General features: G+C 41.6%; 1 protein-coding gene across 1 annotated transcript in view; it reads left to right on the forward strand.

Moving 5' to 3' along the window:
* The first annotated feature begins 879 nt into the window (after window positions 1–879).
* The window catches only part of MED13L (mediator complex subunit 13L), a 203,658-nt gene continuing 183,649 nt past the window's right edge, over window positions 880–20,888 (forward strand). The window contains exon 1 of the mRNA XM_049806858.1: window positions 880–1,032. Within this exon, the coding sequence (XP_049662815.1) occupies window positions 961–1,032 (72 nt within the window). The 5' untranslated portion in view covers window positions 880–960. The remainder of the gene's footprint in view (window positions 1,033–20,888) is intronic.

Genomic DNA, 20,888 nt, shown 5'->3' on the forward strand with positions numbered 1-20,888 from the left:
GAGAGGCAGAGGCGAGTGTGTGTGTGAGGAGGAGCGGGTGAGCGGGGCCGCTGGGCGGGCAGCGCCAGGCGGAGGGGGGGGGGGGGGGGCGAGGACGGGCGGGGCCGGCTCTCCCTCTCTGGGCCGGGGCTGCCGCCCGCCGCCCGCAGGACCGGGAGCCCCGCACGGAGCGTAAACAAGGCGGCGGCGGCGGCGGCGGCAGCAGCAGCAGGAGGAGGAGGAGGAGGAGGAAAACACCATCCACCCGCAGCCAGCGGCGGCAGCAGCGAGGGGCGGCCGGGCGGGGAGGGGAGGGGACACGGCCTCCGCCGGCACGCGAGACAGCGCCCCCCGCCCGCCGCCGCCGCCACTGCCCGGGACCGGGACCGGGGCCGGGGCCGGGACCCTCCCCCGGCCCGCGGGAGGAGACCCTCCCCTCTCCTTCCCCTCCGCCTTTCGCCGCGACGCGTACCCCGGCCGGGGGGGGGGCCAGACCTGGACGCGGAAGGAGGGCCCCGGGCCCCCCCCCGTTTCTTCTCTTCGCCCCGCCGACGCTGAGGCGGCCTGGAGGACCGGAGGAGCCAGCCCCCTCGTCCCCCCGCCCCGTGTTGAGGGGGCTCGGACCGAGACGCCCCCGCGTCCCGCCGGAGAGGGTCCCCGTCGCGCCGGGCCGCGCCGCTTGAGGATTACCGGGCCGGGGACGGGCGGAGAGGATCGCGCCCGCCTCGGCCTCGGCGCCCGGACCACCCCGCCCGCGGCGCTCCCCCTGCCGGCCGCGCTCTCCCGCTCCGAGCGGGCCGGACCGGACCGGACCAGACCGCGGCTGCCGCCCCGGCCAGCTCGGAGGAGTGCCGCCTGCTGCCGCGGCCGCTGTCGTCGCTGCTTCTCCGCCGCCCCCCCCGCTCCCCGCCCCACTCCCCCCTCCGCCGGGCCCGTCTCCTCAGACATGCCCCGCTCTGGCGGCCGGGCTCGCCGAGGATCATGACTGCGGCGGCGAACTGGGTGGCGAACGGGGCCAGCCTGGAGGACTGTCACTCCAACCTCTTCTCGCTGGTGAGTGCCCGCGGCTGGGGGAAAAGGGCGGCCCGGGGTGGTGGTGGGGGGGGTGGGTGTGTTAACCGGGCGCTCCGCCGCGCAGACAGTTCGGTTCGCCGGTGGAGGTGCAGCTGCCGGGGGTGGGGGGTGGGGGTGGGGGGGCTTTATAGTCGGGGCCCGTGGGGCTGCTCCTCCGCTGGCCCCTCCCCCGGCCCGGCTCCCCGTGTTTATTTTGCTCTTTAACGTGGTTTGCTGCCAGTGCGTGTGTTGCTCTCGCGGCTGCGCTGCTCTGAATAGGGGAGAGGAGAGGGATCGTGTCTGTGTGTCTGTCCGTCCGTCCGTCCGTCCGCCCCCCCGCCCCCGCCCGTGCTGCCTGCATGTACGACCATCTTCTCTGGTAAACAGTCTCTTCTCCCCGCCTCCCTTGGCACTCCGTGCCCTGTGTGCTTTGTGCCCACCGAACTGTGGGGTTTTTTCTCTCCTTTCACAATGACAAACGCCATTTCAGCAGCAGCAGCAGCAGCAGCAAGCGGTCGCGTAGCGTGATGGTCTGTCGGACTTGTGCTCCGGGGCTCTTGTGACTGCACGTCAGCTGTTGTTACGGCGTGGTCTCCGCTTTGCGTAGATCGTGCTTGGGGGCGAGAGGTAAAAAAAAAAAAAAAAAAAAAAAGAAACCCCAAACCTTTTCAGTGGCTGAAAATGTAGTATGCTGGATAGCTTGTTTGCATTAGACGCTGTCTGCCCATCTTACTGGTAACTGACAACTTCCTACTCGTATTGCCCGGTTTAATGTTGCAGAAATTATGGTATCGCTTTTGGCTAGCTACAGATTTGTAATTTAAATCAAAAAACAAGAAAAACAATTCGTTTGTCTGTAAGGGCAAAGTCATTTGGAAAGACCTTGCGTTATTTTACCTGACACGTATAGGAACATTGTGCCGTCTGGCTGGGCAACAGCTGAGTGAGCGAGAGGACTATTGGATCATCAAGAGCCTTCTAGTGTTGCCAGGGATAATGTCGGAGGGAAGGAGGGACTTCTATAGTGCATGGTATGGTATAATTAAAGCAAAAACTCATAATGCAACTTTGGGGGGAGCATGTAGGAAAGATTTCTGGTAGATGCCCCCTCCCCGCATCAGAGCTCTGCCAGAATTGGAGGTGGGTGCGTGTGGTGGTAGTCTTTTTCTAATAGAAAGGGAGAGGTTGTTTTTAGCTCCCTTGCAGGAATTAAGGAGAAAAAAGAAAATTTATTAAAAAAGATCAAGGTCTTTGTTTTATGTTTTTCACCTTTTATTGCTGTATGTTCATTATTTCGCCTCTGTTTTTTGGTTTTTGTTTGTTTTGTTTTTTTTTTTTTTTTATGTATGTGTGTTTGATTTTTATTTTGCTTATACCTTTTAAGAATCTGGGACAAGAGCTGTAGTCACTTACGCTGCTAGGAAACTGGCCCAGAGATTCTTCTGCAAGAATAAATGCAATTCTTACTTTGGCTTTTTATGGAACTGTTGCGTTGCATGAGTTTGTACCTATGCTTCTGTTTGAAAGCATTTTCTAATATAAACATATAGCAGTGTTATATGTATCAAGATGCAGGAATTGTTATGGTGGTTTTGACTGCAGTGCTCTTACCCAGTAAGAAAGAAAAAGCGGTAAGCGTGAGGGAGACAATTGTATCTGATTGTAAAAGCAAGGTAGTGAATGCTTTGTCCTTTACAGAAAGAGGGTCGTGAAGTCTCCATTTATTAATGGAGAATTAAGTAGCGTGTTTTTGAGAAGCGTAATGTTTCATGTAGTTGCAGTCTGCAAATCTGTCACTGGTAAAAATAATTGTTGGCGTGCAATTAGCATAAATTATAAATTGAAGTTATTTCGTAGTTATTGTGGTTTGGTGTTGTGTTTGGTTTTTTGATTTTTTTTTTTTCTCCCCACCTTACTAGACTAGGGAAATGTTAAATTTTAAATGGGTGTGTAATATCATTGAAAAAAGTTTAGCAAAATTCTTTTGCAAGTGGGTTTAATAGTAATAATAATAATAATGAGTTTAATGTGCAACCCTTTAATCTCTCATGTAATTTTGTGGGAGGTATCCATACCTGTAATGTGGTGCTATGTGTGAAACGGTAATGTTTTTATTGTGTTCTGGCTCCACTTGCAAAAAGAAGTGCAATACCGTAGTATTACTTTTTTAAATGTAGCATATATGCAAACCACTAGGGTGATTTATATTATGTTAGTATTTGTTAGGATTTATGTATCAGTGAAAAATATTGAGAAAGGAAATATTGACTGGAAATACGTGGCCAACACCATTGACCCTTTAACCTCAAAATTGTCATAGTCATTTCAAAATTTATGAAGTGTTAAAGCTACAGTAGTCTGGATTACTAATTAGAGAAACTTTTGCTAATCATTTACTTTTTCAGTGTAAAGGAACAAAAACATGCACAAACTAAATCAGCTGTTGATGGGAATTCATCCATTCTTTAGGAGTCGGGGGGATTACAAATCTCTTTGAACTGATTCTGCTATTAGAAGTTGACAATTAAGTTTTTTTATTGCAGGCTTTGTTTTGAGTGTGAATCACAAAGCAATGTTCTTGACTGGAGAGTTACAGTTCTGAAATAGTTATAATCTACTGTGATTCTGTTTGTTTATGTTGAAATAATTTCTTCCCACAAACATTTGTTTTGTTTAAGGAGGAACGCTATCTCCCCACCCCAGAGAAAGCAGAGCTTTGTGGCGAGTCTGTCTGGTTGCTGTAGTGGATTTGGGTTGGTTTAACAATTCATAATCTCTGTCTTATTTTTCTTTTGACTGTAGACAGCCTTTAGAGAGAGGTTAGATACCACTGTTTCTTCTGAATCTTTTTACGGAAAATAGTTGCTAAAAGCTTTTTAGCAACTGATTCTCTTTTATCAGTGATGTCCAGAAAGTATAGGGGTCCTTAGTGTTCTTAGCTCAAAATATTTCATTTGAGGGGAAGGCAGAGTCTTCAGTTAAAAGTTTAAAGTTAGCTTTGAATATCCAGATGCTGAGCGTGATCTCAGGCTTGCCTAGTTGGGTTTCATGAAGTGTCCTGCTGGAGTTAGTGACGCAAAAGGCTGTTGTCTGATATTGCGTATTGCTCTATACTGAAGCAGGAATCCAGTGCCGTTCTAGAAAATGGGTTAATGTTTGTATGCTCTGTCAGGCAAAAAAACCCACAGCCAACCTACACAAAGAAATCTAGAGTTTCGCTCTAAATGCAAAGCATTTCTTAGTAAGATGATGTAAGGACCGGTTTGCATATTTGTCCTCAGAATACACCTCGGATATAAACTTGTTTACGCTGGCATACGCAGCAGATTAATAGGCTTGCTCATTAAAAATATGCTTTCTGTCTGAAACTGCTATGTTTCTGGCACAGCAGTAGAAGAAATTATATTAATCCGAACTCTGTTTTTGCAGTAGTCAAAATGTCTGCTGCTGCTTCTGAAAAAGAGTGTCTGTTTATCAAAAGAGTATTTAATAAGCAATTGTTAAAGGCCAGTTTATTTAAATACTAATTAAGAGTTGTCTAATAACTATTTAGAGACAAAATGTTCTGAGGTAATACACTTTGTATTAAAACTTCAGACCCAGCTGGCAAACAGTCTTCCTATGAATAATCCTTAATCATAAAAGTAGTCTTGCTGAAATTAGTATGACTTCTCCTATGAGTAAGGGTTAATCATATGATGGTGAGGGCTTGCGTGAAGTATGAAGATGTTTCCCCAGCTGTCTGGCTTAGCTGCCGTGGTGGATCCAAAGGCACAAGTCAGTCTCTGAAAAACTGGGATGAAGTTGCGTAACATTACATATGTTGGAGCTGGAAAAAGAGTACAGCAAAGGGTGTCAGGAGTGACCTAAAATTTGGAGTAGTTTTCATGTGGTGAAAGATTAGATACTGTAGGAGTCTTCAGCCTGGAAAAGACATGATTGTGTTCTTGGAAAGTGAGACCTATTTATAGAGGACTTCAGAGAAGCTGGTATGGAAGATGTCATGAGTACTGGTTTAAATGTGTTCTTGCAGAAACCTGCTGCCAGAAAGGTCCAGTTAGTAGGAATGGTGTCTTTGTTCCAGTTAGCGTTCAAAGGCAAATTCACAAACTGTAAAGGTCATTGCTACTGTTACTTTTTTCAGTTTGCAAACGGGAACAGAAGTTGTTGCCTTCGATCAGTGAGTTTTGTTGCTGTTTTCAGAATGAAACTGAAAGGAGTCAAGGAAATCTGAGATGGCATTTGAATTATTTTCTTAAAAGTTTTTCATGGCATTCAGAAAGCGAAGGCGGCAGAGGTTGCCAGTGAGGTACTCCTTGGTGTTGCGTAATTGTCGGTAAAGGACTTCATAGTAAATGGTTGATTGCCCAACCACCTGCTTAAGTAGCAGTATATTAACCGGTAGTCGTTCTTGCTTATTGTATTATAGTAAATGCAGTGCTCCAAGCAGTAGGCTGTTATTTTGGCATGCAGGATGTTACATCACTACATAGTAGATATCTTGCTTGTTTGAAATTGTATGTAGGTGTGAATTTACATGCATGTATATTTAAGAAATGGAATGAACCTCTCAAGTTTTCCAAAAGTATTTGATTCTTTAGTTACCTTTATACTGAATTTTATTAGGTAACAAGATAGAAGTAGAAAAATGACATTAGAAAGCTTGCTCGCTTCCTGCTAGTAAAAGATTATTTCACGTTTTAAATCACTGCAGTGGCAGGTTTTTATTATGTCCTGTCAGAGTATTCGACAGTTTAATGGTGTATACTAGGGTGTGAGTTTGAAGAAAATAGACCCAGATTTGCCAAGAGATTGGGACGGAGCGACATTCAGTTAGCTTGCCCAGCTTTGGGAGTGGAATTAATGAATCTGTGTTGGGTAACTAACCTTTTCTGAATATTGCACAAGGAAAATCGAGTGCGCAGGAGTGATATTTGCAGTGCAGGACAAAGCATGCCGAAGAATACCAAGCTAGCCACTAAGAAATGTTTGAGTGAGGTTTTCTTGAAATTGGGATTATCTTCTGAACGTACATGTACACTGGGGCTGAGAATCCTTCTCCGATTACTGTGTTCTGATTTTGGTGACAATGCGAGCCCTTTGGCAAGACAGCTATTGCAAACATCAACGTGATTAAGAAAATAAACCTAGGTAACTATGTCTTAAGAATCATGATTTTCACTTACTGTAATACTATCTGAAAATACACATTTCTTGATTTTTCTACATAATTAAGTGCAGTATTGACATCATAACCCCAGTTCTCAAAACCCCCCAGATTAATTTGATCTTGAATTTTTCTCCCATTCTGCTTCTGAGAGCACTTCCTTATGTGAAAGAGAGTACCTTTCTTCTATTATTTTCCTTCTTGACAGTGCAATTCTTTTGAAAAAATCTAAAGATACTGAAAGTTTTGAGCTTCAGTGGAAAAAAAAATTATGGTGCATATGAGATGTATCTGCTGAATGTGTTAACTTGATTAACTTTGGTCATTAGATGAAGGAGAAATATTTATGGATTTTGTTTTAATTTTTTTATCTCTCTGTTTTCAAAAATGTTATGCCTTGGTAAAGGGAGTGTGCGTGTGTGTGTGCAGACGCACTGCTTTTTAAATACCAAAAGAACATCGATGTTACTGGCGTATTATACTTCGTAGTAAGTTGAACATCTATGCTTGTTTGAAGCTTTCTGTTTACTGGATGAGAATGCTTAACCTGTTGTCTCCACTTTTCCCTGGTGGCTCTAGGGAGTTACACCACCACCGCCCTGTCCCCCAGTCTTCACTTTTACATCCTTAGTTGTGGCAGCATCCTTTTATCGGGGTTTGACTAAAACATCCCTGGTCATATCAAGAATGCTGCTACAAATTTTCCTCTCGTATTCTGTGACTGGGACCACGTTGCACCTTTCTGCAGTCTTTCATTGTCTTCCCCTGCTGTTACATCTCCTCAAAGTTACCGTGCTTTCACTTCCAAAGCCTTGAGTCCTATTCCTTCTCTACCTTTTATTTTTCTTTCAGTACTGACTGTCTCCTGACTCTGATATACACCAGGATCATCAAATTATAAATTAGTGTCTTTTGGGTTTTTTTTCCTAGTCCCTCCTTTGTATTTGTGGGAGGTTACCAGTTGATGTCCACAGACTTACTACGTTGCTGTCCTACAAACCCTTTTCCTAAACTTGTTTGTGGGATCCTATAGACAACCTAATACCACTGAATTTAGGTGATTGGTCTTTTCAGACTGTTGCCTTTAAGGCTGACAAGTATAGTTTTATATTCTTTCAAGTCTGTGTGTATTCATTTACTGTTCTGTGGGTGAGTAGTGCACTTTTTTGTGTAGAGTCTAGCACAGTGGGATTTGCAAGTTGTTGGTGCCATAGTAACACAAATAATGAAACAAATACTGTTCTGACTAGAAGTGTGCTCATTTCAGTATTAACTTGCCAGTTTTAAAAGTACACCAGTGTTTTCAACAGAAGATCCCAAATCAAATCTGGAAGATTTGTTTATATGGAGTATATATTTACATGGGGGCATCCTTCTTCCTCAGACTGAACTTTTATACCACTTTCATTTTAAGCTCTAAGTATTGCTTTAAAAATAGGGTGTCTTTCCATGAGTTCCGCAAGATCAACTGGTAGTTTCCAAGAGAAACCAGCTAATAAAAATATTGTCCTCTAACAGACCTCAAAATATTACTAAAACATTGTGTTAGATTCCCTCTGCACTCAGTTGTGAAGTATATACCGCAGGGATAACAGGCCTGTGATACTAAGAATGACAGCTTGCATTTGTTTCCTGCTGTGGCTTCAGCTAGTTACGCAGTCTTGCATTAGTATGATCGCTATACTGTAAAATAATAATGACATCTGAACATAAACCACTTTGATACCATATAGTAAGTTTAACTTTTCAGATCGGGAGGGTTCTTAGCATTTTACTTAGTAAGATGGTGCCTGGTTTTTAGTATCTCGCATATGTTAAAAGGTTTAAGCAGTCTTTCCAGCTTGTGCTTGGAGTGTTTGATTAATTTTGATAAATCCTGACTCTCACTTCCTACCTGTCTGTTAAAAAATGTTATTTCTCATTGAGTCTTGTGTGGCTTAATTCACTTTCCTAAGCAGAGTTGCAGTAGTGCATATGGAAATGTGACTTGAGCTTTTAGTGGCATTCGCTCTTTTGTTTCTTTGAGACAGGAAATTTTATTGTGTGTTGCTGTTGTATAATGTGCCCCTAGGCAATATTTACACTTATGTGACTAACACAGATGAGCTTAAACATACACAAAGACCTTGTCCCTATACTAAGGAATGTATTTAATCAGCTTATGAAAATAGAGAAAAATGGTCAGTCTTCTGAAATTAATTTTTAGTATAAGATATGACACACGTATTTCTGTATCATTTCTCATTAGGCGCTCACCTCTGCTTTTTTTAGTCAGCTGATGTTGCAGTGTAGTCCACTATTCTTGTTTTCTATGAAAAGAAAATTATATTAATTAAAGAAGAGGAGGTGTGGTTTTTCTCCCTCTCTCATTTTTCTCCCTCCTCCTTCACTCTTCTTCCATGCCTTGGTGACCCCAGAAGGATTTAGAAGCTCATATCTAAGCCTGGATCAGGGAGCTGACCTACTGAAAAGCTTTTCCCCCTTCTTATTCCCTAGCCAGCTCTGTGTACCCCTTCTTCCTCTCTCTCCCCACCAGGTTTTGGCAGCGGCGTGGATTGAAGCGAGATCAAAGTGGCTGCGTAACCACAATCCATGTCTTAGAGAAGGCAATTTAAAGCTTGTTCAGTAAAACTTTATTTAATTCATTTTTTAGCTTTAAAAGAGCTATGCTGTGGTCAGTGCCTTGTTGTTGCCTATTATAGCTCCATATTTGCCCATAAAATACAGTATTCTGTGAGAACAGAGGATTGAGGAAAAAAATTTAGAGGAAGACTGTTCTGTACCTACTGACCAGGCATTGGCAACCTTCAGTTTTTTTGTAACGATGTGTTCATAGCTGACAGCTATGAGACATAAGTTTCAAAATGTGTGGTTTGTTACAGTATAGAACCATGACTTTTTTTCTTATTGGAGTCTCTAGTTTACTAGGAAGTTTTTAAATCTCGTCTAGTATATCTGTAATAGCTTAGTTTCAGGTTTTTATGAGTCTCACTTCGTGTATGTCCACAATATTACTGAATTTGTAGGCAGTTCTGGGTGAGTTAGAAAATTAATTCCAGGAACATCTTGTAGTGACCATGACAAGCATTTTTATTTAAAAAAAACCAACCAAACAAAAACTTTGCTGACAGAATAGGTTAATTGGTTAAATTACTTTATTCTGAATTTGCTGGTTTCTTTTAGCCCAGTTTCTGATTATTTAATTTTGTGTGTGTATTTTAATAAAATTTTGACTTGAGTTCTCTGTGAATTTCGTTCTGGCAGGAGTTGCTGGATTCTTGTCTTTGCAGGAATGACAGCAAGAAAGCTGGCAAAATGAATCTACATGACCAGTCATGTAGTGGATTGATGTACTTCTTTCTATATTAAGGAAGATTCGTAAGAAAGAATTCTTGATGTGGTGGTTTTTTTTAAAGGGCTGAGGGATTTTGGCAGACTGCCTAACAATTTGAGCTTTATTTGATGTCACTGGTCAAGGCGATGTTGATGCTAAAGAACCAGGGCTGTCTGATTGTATTTCTGCACTGTTACTACCTTCCTAGCCTGGAGCCAGGAATCTGGGCCAGGGCCCATTTGGGCAGGCAGCGTAGTTTGCTTTGCAGGTCAGTGATGGACACATGCGTAAAACGGCTATGTGAGCTGTCGTTGGTATTCCCTAAGCAGTTCTGCTTAGATGTGGTGCACAAAAATGTTCTACTTCTGAGCTCTTAAATTCCCTTTGTGTAAGGGAAGAAAAGGAACTGCATTCTTTAACGCGGTATGCCAAAGTTTACCCTACTCGGGTTGTTACTTCCTCCAGCCCCCCCCACCCCCTCCCCTTTTTTTTTTCTGCCCATATGTCAGATTACTTGGTTTGGGAAACATCTGATAGTCCATTGTATGACTCTGATGTTTGACATTTCCTTCCTCCTTCAGTTAAAAAAAAAAATTAAAAAGTTAAAGTTGGGGGAAGAGAGAAGATTTCTTCATTTACTGAAGATTTGCTTTTGTCATCTTTTTTCATGTGTTGGACTACTTTTCTGCAAGAGAGGATTTTTTTTTTTGATTTGGAAAATGGGCAGTTACTCAGTTCTGATTCTGCCTCTTTGAAGGGGACTTGCAAACCTAATCATTCACCCTGTCTTAGAATGAGGGAGGGATTCTTTGGCTAGTAAGTCGCACATTTGCTTGCTTTCTTTTGTGTGCTATCTGAAGTGTACAGTGGTAGTTTTCATTTTATTATCTGTTCTCAACCATCTACTCGGAAGTTAAAACATAGTTGATTCCAGTTAGTAAAGAAACTGGCTGAAGTGTTATGGAACTCAGAGGTACCTTTTAGTGTGCTCTGTAAAATAGTGTCCGTAACCTGACCTGCAGAGTAGTTCACTACCTAAGCCTAGGGTTTGTTAAAATGAAAAGAATGTATTCAATTCCTTCTGTCTTTTTGTCTTGGAGATGGCATTTTGCTTCCAGGCATTGTATGCATCCATTGCATACAGCTTACACTGGTATACATTTGGTTCCAACACGGGTAAATTTCATTCCAGTTCTTCCCCTCTTCCCCATAAAACCACCCAAACCAAATCAAAACCCACCATGTCTTGTTTTAAAATGCTTTTGTCTGTCTTGGCTTTGTTGAGTAGGTGTGTTCTCCAAGTACGTGGATAGGTCTTCCGTAGGAGCATCCTTGAGATTCCTACATATTCAGTACCTGTTTGACTTTTCAGTTTCCCTCTCATGCTTGGTGGTGAGACTCCAGCATGACGACTTACCATTTCATGTGTCTGTATTGGTGCAAAAGCCAGTAAGTACGAGCGTGTGGAAGCGCGTGCCTATGTGTGTTTCAATCACACGCTGACCTGAGAAGATGTTGCTGCCATCTTTCAGTTTCCTAATATTTTTGTGTCTTGAGTATTTTTGACTCAAAAGCATCTTTTCAAGTAATGGCTAAATCTCAGCCCTTTGGCTTCCAGCCACGCTTATCACGTTATCCTTTTACATCTCTGTCTGATGAACTTAGTTACAGCCTTTACAGTGAAGAGAGCTGACGAGCCAGGCGCCAGTTTGGAACCGTGTACTGAGATGTGCTGAATCAGTTAAGGGACTGCAGATTTGCTAACTAAAGCCATTCACTGAAGGTGAAAGATGTTGATGCAACTCAAAGGTCTTCTCTCAAAAATTCCTTCTTTTGTTCTTTTTGTTGTTGTTGTTTTATATTTATTTTTTTTATGAGTTCCCGGAGTTGGTCCTGAATGACTGTTACTGTTTTATTGATGGGTGCTTAGTGTTAACTTGAGAACGGCAGGTCTGAGAGCTATTTTGAGGGTGATCACTGACACTGCTCCTCAAGTGCTGATAAAGATTTCAAAGATGCCAGTGTGGTATCTAGCTAAATGACATGGCATGGGAACAGCTTTGTTGAATCGGGACAAAAGTCCATTGAAGTGTCCTGTCTCAAAGGTGGCCGGCCAATGGTTGTTTGGCCTGCTGGATTTAATGAAACGTTGTGTTGGTGCTTACCAGTTTAACAGCTGCTATGCTGTCAGTGACAGCGACCTGTATTGCGTGGCTTTTTGTATTTGGGAAGTCACCTAGGGGCTTGCTATAGGTGCTCATAGCAATGCTGCAACTCTTCTGGGACAAGAACAGGGGACCCAAAAAATCTGCTGCAAAAGCATGCACTCCCTTGTAAACATGAGCGGTTACCTGGAGAAAGATGTAAGAGTAGGTCAAGGACATAATTATTCCCTTGAATAATCTCCCAGGCTCCGTATATATTTGGTTGAGAGATTTCTTGAACCAAGTAGATATTTAATAGACAATTTTTCAACTAGTACCTAAGTTTTTATCCTGACATGAAGTTCAGCCCTCTTGTTTTGGTTTGAGTCTGCATTCTGCTAATTTAATTTGATACCTGGAAGACACAACCAGCAGCTGTGCTCTGGAGACCCTCGGAGTTTCCCTCTTTTAGACTGAACAGTCTTAATCCTTGAATGCTTTTTGTTGTATGGAATATATACTTTTTGACTATTTCTTTCTGTTTTCTCTACTTTTTGATGTGGCGAGACAAGAACTGCAGTTAGTGATGAAGGTGCAGAGCTAGAGGTGAATCAAGATGGCCTAACCATTTCTGTGTCACCTTCTGTTTCTTTTGTGAGAATTTGTAACATTCCATCTTGTTTTGCCAACCTGTTTCTGCAGTGGACTCTAGGAAGATACTGTTTCTCTTTCAGTATGTCAGCATGCACTCATTTTCCTTCCTTCTGCTGTGTTTTATTTTAGTTTTTTACTTTAGTATTTAACCTTGAAATTCTGTGACGGTTGGGATGCATATCAGCAGTTTGGGCCCTATTATCAGATTACTCTATTATGCTTGCCACTCAAAACTTCTTTGTTGGTAGCTTGTGCATGTGCCAGAACTGCTGAAATTTGAGCATTAATATTGGACTCCTTTTATATTTTCCACTGGGAAAGATGGTGCTTAGTTGCCACCTCAAATTCCTTTTGAGACTAGTCTGACTTTTGTTTCTTTGAAACAATCTATTAATCTTCCTGGCTGCCTCCTCTCCCACATAGGCAGAAACACACTGACATTTAGTAGAGAGAAGAAAAAAAAAAACCTAATTTCTGTTAGTACTGTTTACTTTTTAGGCATAACAGCTCATGCTATTAGTTTGTGGCTTTTAATAATGGCATATGTGGACTCTATTATTTTAAATATATCTTGTTTTTCTGGTCCTCTATACTACGATATAGTATCTCAAATGTCCCCAGGTACAGAAGTCTACCAGGAAGATATCTGATAATAGGATTTTGGTTACAGCTAAATCCTTCACTGAGACTTGGCAAAGATAAAAGATGACATACAAATGCCCTGACACTGTTGCTTGTCACAAACAGCTCTGAAGTAGTAGCATTTAGATAATCTGTTCCAGGGGGTATGAAGGAAGAGGGCGGCACGGTATGAAGAGATTTATCCAGCAGAAAGCTGTTTCAGGCACACGTGCTGCATGCAGTGGTGTGCTCAGTTTCTTGCTGGTCTTAAGAGCAAATGAACGACAACAAACAAAAAAAGGATAATTTTTTTCATCCTTCATTTTTCAAAGATTGTTAGTGGTGTCCTTTATCCTTTTTTTCCAGCCACTTGATTGTGTGCTTATACAGGGAAAGGATTAAAGTCAAACATGTCATTCTGCTGTTGATCAGTTGCATATTAAGAAGAATGATGCTCAACTCAGCTGATCAGTCAGCTCTTTGAAGCACTAGGCATGGCATGGTTTTCCTGTTGGCCACGTGAGGCCCGTTTCAGAATTAGATTTATGTTTTTTAAGGTGTTGGGTTTTTTACATTCTTGAATTCAGAGTATGAAAAAGTTTGAAGAACTTTGTTTATGCAGTTATTGCAATGCTTATCTGCATGTCATATTGAAGATGAGCCGTGGCTCGTTCAGTGCAGGATAAGGCCTCTCTTCGCTGCCATATGGTTCCTTCCTTTTTAAGGGGCAGAAGGGATAAGCCCTGAGGGAAGGGAACACGAACCATTTGCTGCTTTTTTAAAATGGATAGGATAAAGAGGGGAATGTTAATATGTAGTTTAGTAAATGACCTGATTTCAGGAGGCCACAGTGTTGAGATGGTTGGTTTGTTTTGGTTTTTTAAACCAAGAGAGTTTAGACCGAGGAGTAAAAGGTAAGAGAATGTCTGTGTACGGGTGCTTGCTGCTGCTTCAGTCTTATCATAGAAGGTTGTGCTATCCAAATAGGAGTCTTTCTCAGAGTGTAGAAGTAACATATAGCGATGAAGAAAACTTTTTTTAGTTAAGAGATCTCCTCTGTTCCCTGATGTGTTTCTTGCCTCTGTTCTTTCCATTTGCTCGACAGGGACTCAGGCAGATGTTACTAAATATTTTATTTCGGTAGGAGTGGGGACAAGAGTTCTTGTCAGACTATGTGTTTGCCTTCCCCATAAGCACGTGTTGTTACAGAGTATTTTTCAGTCCTCCTGTCTATTGTCCTTTTGTCCTTCCTTCCTAGTAAGGTGTATCAAGATGACATAATTTTATCTGGTATTTAAATGGCTTGAGTAGAGTGTGAAATGGTATTTTGTTGCTGTGTGAGGATGATGTAGTGAAATGAAACACTGTAACCAAAACAGATGGTGCTAATCTTGAATATGTCTGCAAGATCTTATAGCATTTAATTAAAATGGTGGTGTAATTCCCATGACACCTTTAACTACGGTCTAAATTCTTGGACTATGAACTAAGGGCTTTCTTATGCAGATTTTTACTCATGTGAGTAGTCCTTCCTATGAGTCTCTAATGGCTTCAGAATAGCTACTTACTTGAATGAAAATCTTTAAGACGAGACTCTAATAAAACTGGCATAAAAATACATATATGGCATTTATGTTTTTTATGCTCCAATTTGAAGCATAAATTCTAGACTAAAAATACTTAGCAACTACAGTATCCAACATAGAAGCAAACAAAAATCTAGATTAGAGAAATTGTTTAGATTGTGCCTAACTTCAGAGGCTGGTAAATACAGCCTTTTAAGCTACCGTGGACAACTTAACATCTTCCCCTTGGTTAGAAGGGCATATGATGAAAGCTTTTTCATTTTTATATTCCTGTTGGTTAACTGAAACTTGTTTGTAGAAGTACCTGACTTAAGTGATGAGGTGTGGTGTGGTTTGGTTTGCTTTTTACAGTACTTGCTTCTTTTCTTAAGACAATTAGAGAAACTTATGTTTGAAGCACTGTGCAGACCTGAATTTGTCCGAGTAGCACCTTTTGCACAGGCAAGTGGGAAGTATTTTTATACCTGGCTTTTGTTTTATTTTTGTTTTCTTTCAGATAGGAGAATTGAGACAGATAAAATGACCTGAACAATGCCATGTTGAAAGTCTTTGTGAAAGTCAGGGTTGCAGCTGAGGGCCTGAGTGATGGATATCTAGTTCTTTAGCTCATAAGACCCTTCAAGCCTCTTGTGTAGATCTTTGCTTCCTTTTTAAGTATATCCTTCCTATTTTGGGGTACTGATTTTTTTGCACTCTGAGGTCTGAATCTGCCTTAGCTTTTCTCACCTTTCTGTACTATACGAAGCAGGAAAAATAAGATGCGATTATGTAATTTTAGCCATTGTTTTTAATGTAGAGAAGTACAATAATACAGAAATAACTCTGCTTTACACTTGGAGTGGCCAAATACAAGAATTTCTCAAACTTTTGATGCTCTGCCTTTTTCTGGCTCTGCTGTGTCTGTATGCTTGTATAATCTCTCCAAGGGAGCTTTGTGTATTAAAGTGGGTGGAATTACTCAAGTCTTCTGGAGAAGTTCATTTAGAATTGGTCTGTCCATTTCCCATGCAACATATATAGTCCAAAAAGTATTTGGTGGAGATGAGGAAAAAAAAAAAAAAAAGAGGAGGTGGAAGATATGTTTTGTTTGTGTTCCATCTGTGAGGACTGCAGAAGAGGAAAATAGTCACAGTGGCTACACAGCACTAATTATATCTTCAGGGTTGCTGGTAGCATGCCAGAATCAAGTTGTGCAGTGTGAAATGTTACTGGGGAATTGTGATTTTCAGCAGCCTAAACTCTGCCAATCTGAATGGAGTGCTATGAGATCAGCAGAAGACCCTTCCTGCCTGTCTATTATTCTGATTTAAGCCTGAGGGGGGGAGAAGAATCAGAGCTTAGGTTTTGTCTCTACTAGGAATTTACAGTTCTGGATGCTGTCCTGGAGTTAAAATGGCTACAGCCCTCAGCTGTTGTAGATAAATGTGAAGGTGTCTGTATTTAGGACAGCAGACTAATGGTTGTAAGAGAAAGTGCTAGTAATTTGCTTTCTCTCTTTTCTGCTTGCTAGTGTGTATAGGGGATATCAGAGGTTTGGATACTCCTAGCTCATTTCGTCTGAAGCCGTTTCACTCTGTAGAGTGTAACGTTAAAGACAGTCATCTAGGAGGAGGGAAACCTGTGTTTGCGCTCCTTTTCCAAGGACTGCATATGACATTGTTTCTATGGCCATGTTTCTGAATAAAAGCATTGGCATGGCTGTGTTTTCCTTAATGCCTATTCCTTGGGTATGTTTTGGGTGGTTTTGGATGTCTTTGTGGAATTTTGGGTTTGAACGTACTCTTCTACCCTGATTGCTGCTTTTGGATACATCAGAAACAGATCTTTTTGTGTTTTGGGAATTTTACTGTAAAAAGTTGAATGTTAGTGAAGATTTTGGATATTGCTGTTAGATGTAGAGATCTGATTTCTCTGTTTCCTTACAGGCTTGGCCCAGTGCATTTAGAACAGGTGTTTTACAAACACTTTATTCTGTATCCAATTGCAGTTAACTGAATTTAGAAAAAAAATTTTTTTTAAAAAAGCCCGTCTTATCTGGGAAGTTGAACCCTTCACAGCATAGTCTTCTGAAACACATGTTCCTTTATAAACCAAAGCAAAAAATCTCTTGCATAATGCATGATTTACTAACAATGTTGGTTAATGGTAAGTATTTCTAAGTTCCTTTTTTGTCAGGCTTTTTAGTGTTAAGAACATTGTAGCAACAATAATAAGCCAAGACTACGCATATGGGAAAAGATGCAAGAATCACAGAAGATTACATCACCTGGCAAGACTTGTGCTTTGTTCTGCATTCATTTCTAACCAGTTGTGAGTAAAACAGCATGTTCACAGTTTTGTCCTCAGGTTGGCAATCTTGGTTTCTATCTCAGCGAGTATTTTAGGCTGTTTTACTAAAAGGAGCAGCTCTGCCCTCCCTGACTGGCTTTGCTGTCCTCTGTCTTACTGGTACAAGCATCTCTGTGGGTATTTAATGAATCGGGTATGGGAACTGATCTGAGTAGAGGAGAAAACCGTTTAATGTAATACTTCTGATTTTTAGTCAGTTCACCTCGGTATGAATCTATGCAAACAGCAGCACTGCTGTAAAGTGGAGGTGGTGGTAAAGTCAGGAGCAGATGACTGAGGCAGGGAAGGCAGGCCAGTCCAGGACTGGTTTTGGCACGAGTGCTTGCTTGTGTTGGTTTAAGGTGTACATTAACAACAGTCTCTGTGTGCAGTTTAATGTTCTGTTTTATCTGATTGGAGCTGTCGCTGAAAGGGGAGATCCTACTCCACTGCTGCTTTCAGCTGTGTGTTCTCACTCCTGCTCTTCTGTCTGCTCTAGTGGTTATGTGGCTGCAGGGTAAGCTGTCGGTGTGCTGATCTGATAAATATCCTTCTTGCTTTTTGTTTTTCATCTTTAAATTGGTGAACTGATTCCATGCACCCAATGATTGCATGATCACTGGATCTAATGTCAGATTGGGAGATGGAAGTGCATGGCTGGGGTTGAGGAAGAGGCTGCCATTTTGGTAGCAGCCTGTGTTCACTGCTGATTAAACATAAATGAAACCATGTTTAGTTCTTTAATACAATCACCAGAACCACAGGCCATTGGCTGTCTTGTCTGTAAAAAACCTGCTACAGATTGCGGCCTGTTAAAATTAGTGATGTTTTTTTGTTTAAATAAATTAATTTAAAAAAACTTCATGTGGATGCAGATACGCTCCCTATAGTATGTTAAATACTTTACACAAAACATCTGTAGAGGCACAGAATATATGTTAGTGTTCCTGGTGCAGTCTTCTCATGTGTACTCCTTCTGGATTCAGATCTTCTTTTGAATTCAGTTTTAATTAACATGAGGACAAAATCTAGAAGTTCTCAGGGATTAGTATTGATGCTTACCTATTAAAAATTTAAGCAGAAACGCACATATCCAAATAAATGCACTGAACTGCATCTCTGCAACTTTGACCAGAAAATGATGTAAGAGATGTCATTTTATGCTGCTACTAAGTCCAAAACCAGTACTTGTCTCTTCCTTTTCTTGGGAGTCACTTTCTGTGTAAGTGGTCACTAGTGACCCTGGTTAGCTCTAGTAGTTAGTCATTCCTCGGTCTACAGAACTAGACCCTCCAGAAGTTTGTTAGCGTAGAATTAAATTGGATGCAGCTCTGCTGGTTTCTGTATGCTCTTCTTGATGATGTTTCATCTGTAATATGGATGGAATGTTATGGGCTGATATCTCTGAGCTACCAGAAAGCTGCAAGAGCTTGTCTGCTGTTTCAGACAGTTGTTGCTGTGTTGATCAAGTGAGTGGTGCTGTTTAGTAACCTTTTTTGTTTGGTTGGGGTTTTGTTTTTGTTATCCTATTCCATGTTTTTTGTGACTTACCATATGTTCCTAGTAGATTATGACATATAAACATTTAACATTTTTTTCCTAGGTTGCCTACGATGGTACTAATCTTTGGCGGTTTGTGATTCGTAGTCCTATTCATTACACTTTTTCAGAAACTCTGAACGTTCCCTTTCGAAGACATCCATGTAGAACAGATGTAGGTGTTTTGGGGAAGCATGTGTAAGCACTTTCTTTTAGAGTATTATGTAATGTGCGAGGTATTCCAGTGCTACGCAGCACTCTACTGTGAAAAAATAATTTTTGTCCTTCCCTTTTGACTCTTCCTGTTGCACTCCCATGCCTTGTTTTGTGCCAGGAACATGGCATATATGCTGTGCATCTTGGCCATTCTTGACGATCTTTTCTGATTTGCTTTTCCATGCTTCCCCAAAACTTTGAATAGATGATCAGCATTTCTGTTAGAGTGCAAAAGCAGTAGTGCTGGCTGTAGAAAGTCTTTAGCAGGGATAATCCACTGCTGTCTGCGACTTCGTCACCATTGGTATCCTGCTGATGTGGTACAGGATGGTAGCATCACTTCCGCAATGTGGAACTGAAGATGACAGGTGGTTTAGGGGCGTGCAAAAAATAAAACCAATTTCATTGCTGTTCGGTGTTTTGTCAGATTTTTCCCCTTCCCAGCAGAGGTCAGCTACTGTATTCCTGTGTGACTGCTGAGGCTTCTTCAAAGGAAAATTAAATAGGCAATCTGGGTAATTCAGTGTTTGGGGAAATAGTCCTTGAGGCATAGTCACACGAACTTTAGTCATGGGCCAGAACCCTGCTGTGCTAGGCAATATACAGGCAGAATGAGGTGAAACTGTTTTAGGGGAGATTTTTATAAGATCAAAGAAATACAAGTATTTTTTGCTTCTGTTGTTGGTATGATGAACATCACCGTTAGCTCCTCAGCAGTTAACTAGCTAGCTCTTGAACAAGTAACGGCTTACTTCCAGTTATTGTGGTGAAGGAAAGTAAATTTTAGAGTTTAAACTTCTAAATGAACTAAGTTCAAGTGGACTTGAAAAGGGAGATCCTTCCGTAGTATGGGTTTTGGAGGAACAGTGTAGGCCAGTAGGTCAAATGTACTTGTGCAGATGATGACAATGGGAGGAATATGTGATTTGCAAGTCTTTTGTTTTCTTTAGGAGTAAAAATTCACCCTTTTTCTTGTTGATATTTTCTGTATGTACTGTGAAGAGGAAGGAAAGGAATTTTAGTGTTTAGATACAGCTTAATTCATTGGGAGGGAGGAGGCAGGCATTCCTACAGCTAGTATTTCCACTGCTGTGTCTTTCCTCTTCTCCCTGGCAGTGACTTCTTTTGTCAAAGGTGTGGATGCTGTATTTGAGTTTTTGCAGCTTGTTGCTGTAGACCAGCTGGCTTTTCCTGTAGGACCACTTTATTAAGGCTGAGCACACTAGCTATTTCTGAGCAGCAAAGTGAAGGTGTGAATACTGTAAATGAAGCAGAGGTAATAACAGCAGTGAGAATGTGGTAACATGGGTTAGAAACTAGAATACAAGCCCACTGTGAACACAGAGTATATACATACCACTTTTTTATTTGATAATGATACTCACGCTAGCTAGACTAGAATTCACATGAGTATTCCCGTTTGTGTCCTGGGCAGGCTCCCAGAGCTGGTGGAGGGTGGAGAGAAAGGAGGACGAAGCAACAGTCATAGGGACAAACTGGGAGTGGAGGAAACACGGGAGAAGGAAACCAGGCAGCAGGCTGGGGAGGGGAGAGGAAGAGTGTGATGGGCAGGGTAGTAGAAGTAGATAAAAAGGTAACAATCTGGACACTTCAGAGGCGGGAAGAACTGAATGTGACAGCTGTGAGCATCTGTTATTAAAAGTGAAAAGAGAAAACAACCCAAACAGTTAGAACCATTGCTCTGCTGACCTGGTTCTAGCTGCTAACTCTTTCATGGTTTGATTACTTTATCGGTTTCTTCCCTGGCAATTGTTTATTCACACAGCTTTGCAGTGGGACACCTATACTTCTTCAGGTTTTTACCCTGTGTAGAGGGAAAATCCTTCCCAAAAGTCTGGGTAGCCATTTTCCTGCTCTTTTTATTCTTCCTTGATGGTTAATAAGAGAATTCTGTCTGGTTGAGAGACAGTAAATGGCAACTTTCCTTATTCTGGTTTTGTTCATTTGAGCAAAATAAAAATAAAAGGCCAGTGTGGTAAACCTGTAACACCACAATATGAAGCTGTATTTGACCATTTTCATCAAGTCACTTGTTCTCTTATGTCCTGTAGTACTTTTTCTTTGTGACTTCCGAGTGATCAACTTTCGGACCGACACTGAACTCACTTGACCACCAAGCAGCATGAAGGGAATGGGCCGCCTTCCCTCTCCCTGTTTGTTTGTTTGGTTTTTTCCTTCTCATTTGTTAGATTACAATAAGATAACAATAAGGTTAGAAATGAATGAATCTGCTGGAAATGAGTCGA

The sequence above is a fragment of the Accipiter gentilis genome, chromosome 7 (assembly GCF_929443795.1).
Source record: "Accipiter gentilis chromosome 7, bAccGen1.1, whole genome shotgun sequence".
Lineage (NCBI taxonomy): Eukaryota > Metazoa > Chordata > Aves > Accipitriformes > Accipitridae > Astur > Astur gentilis.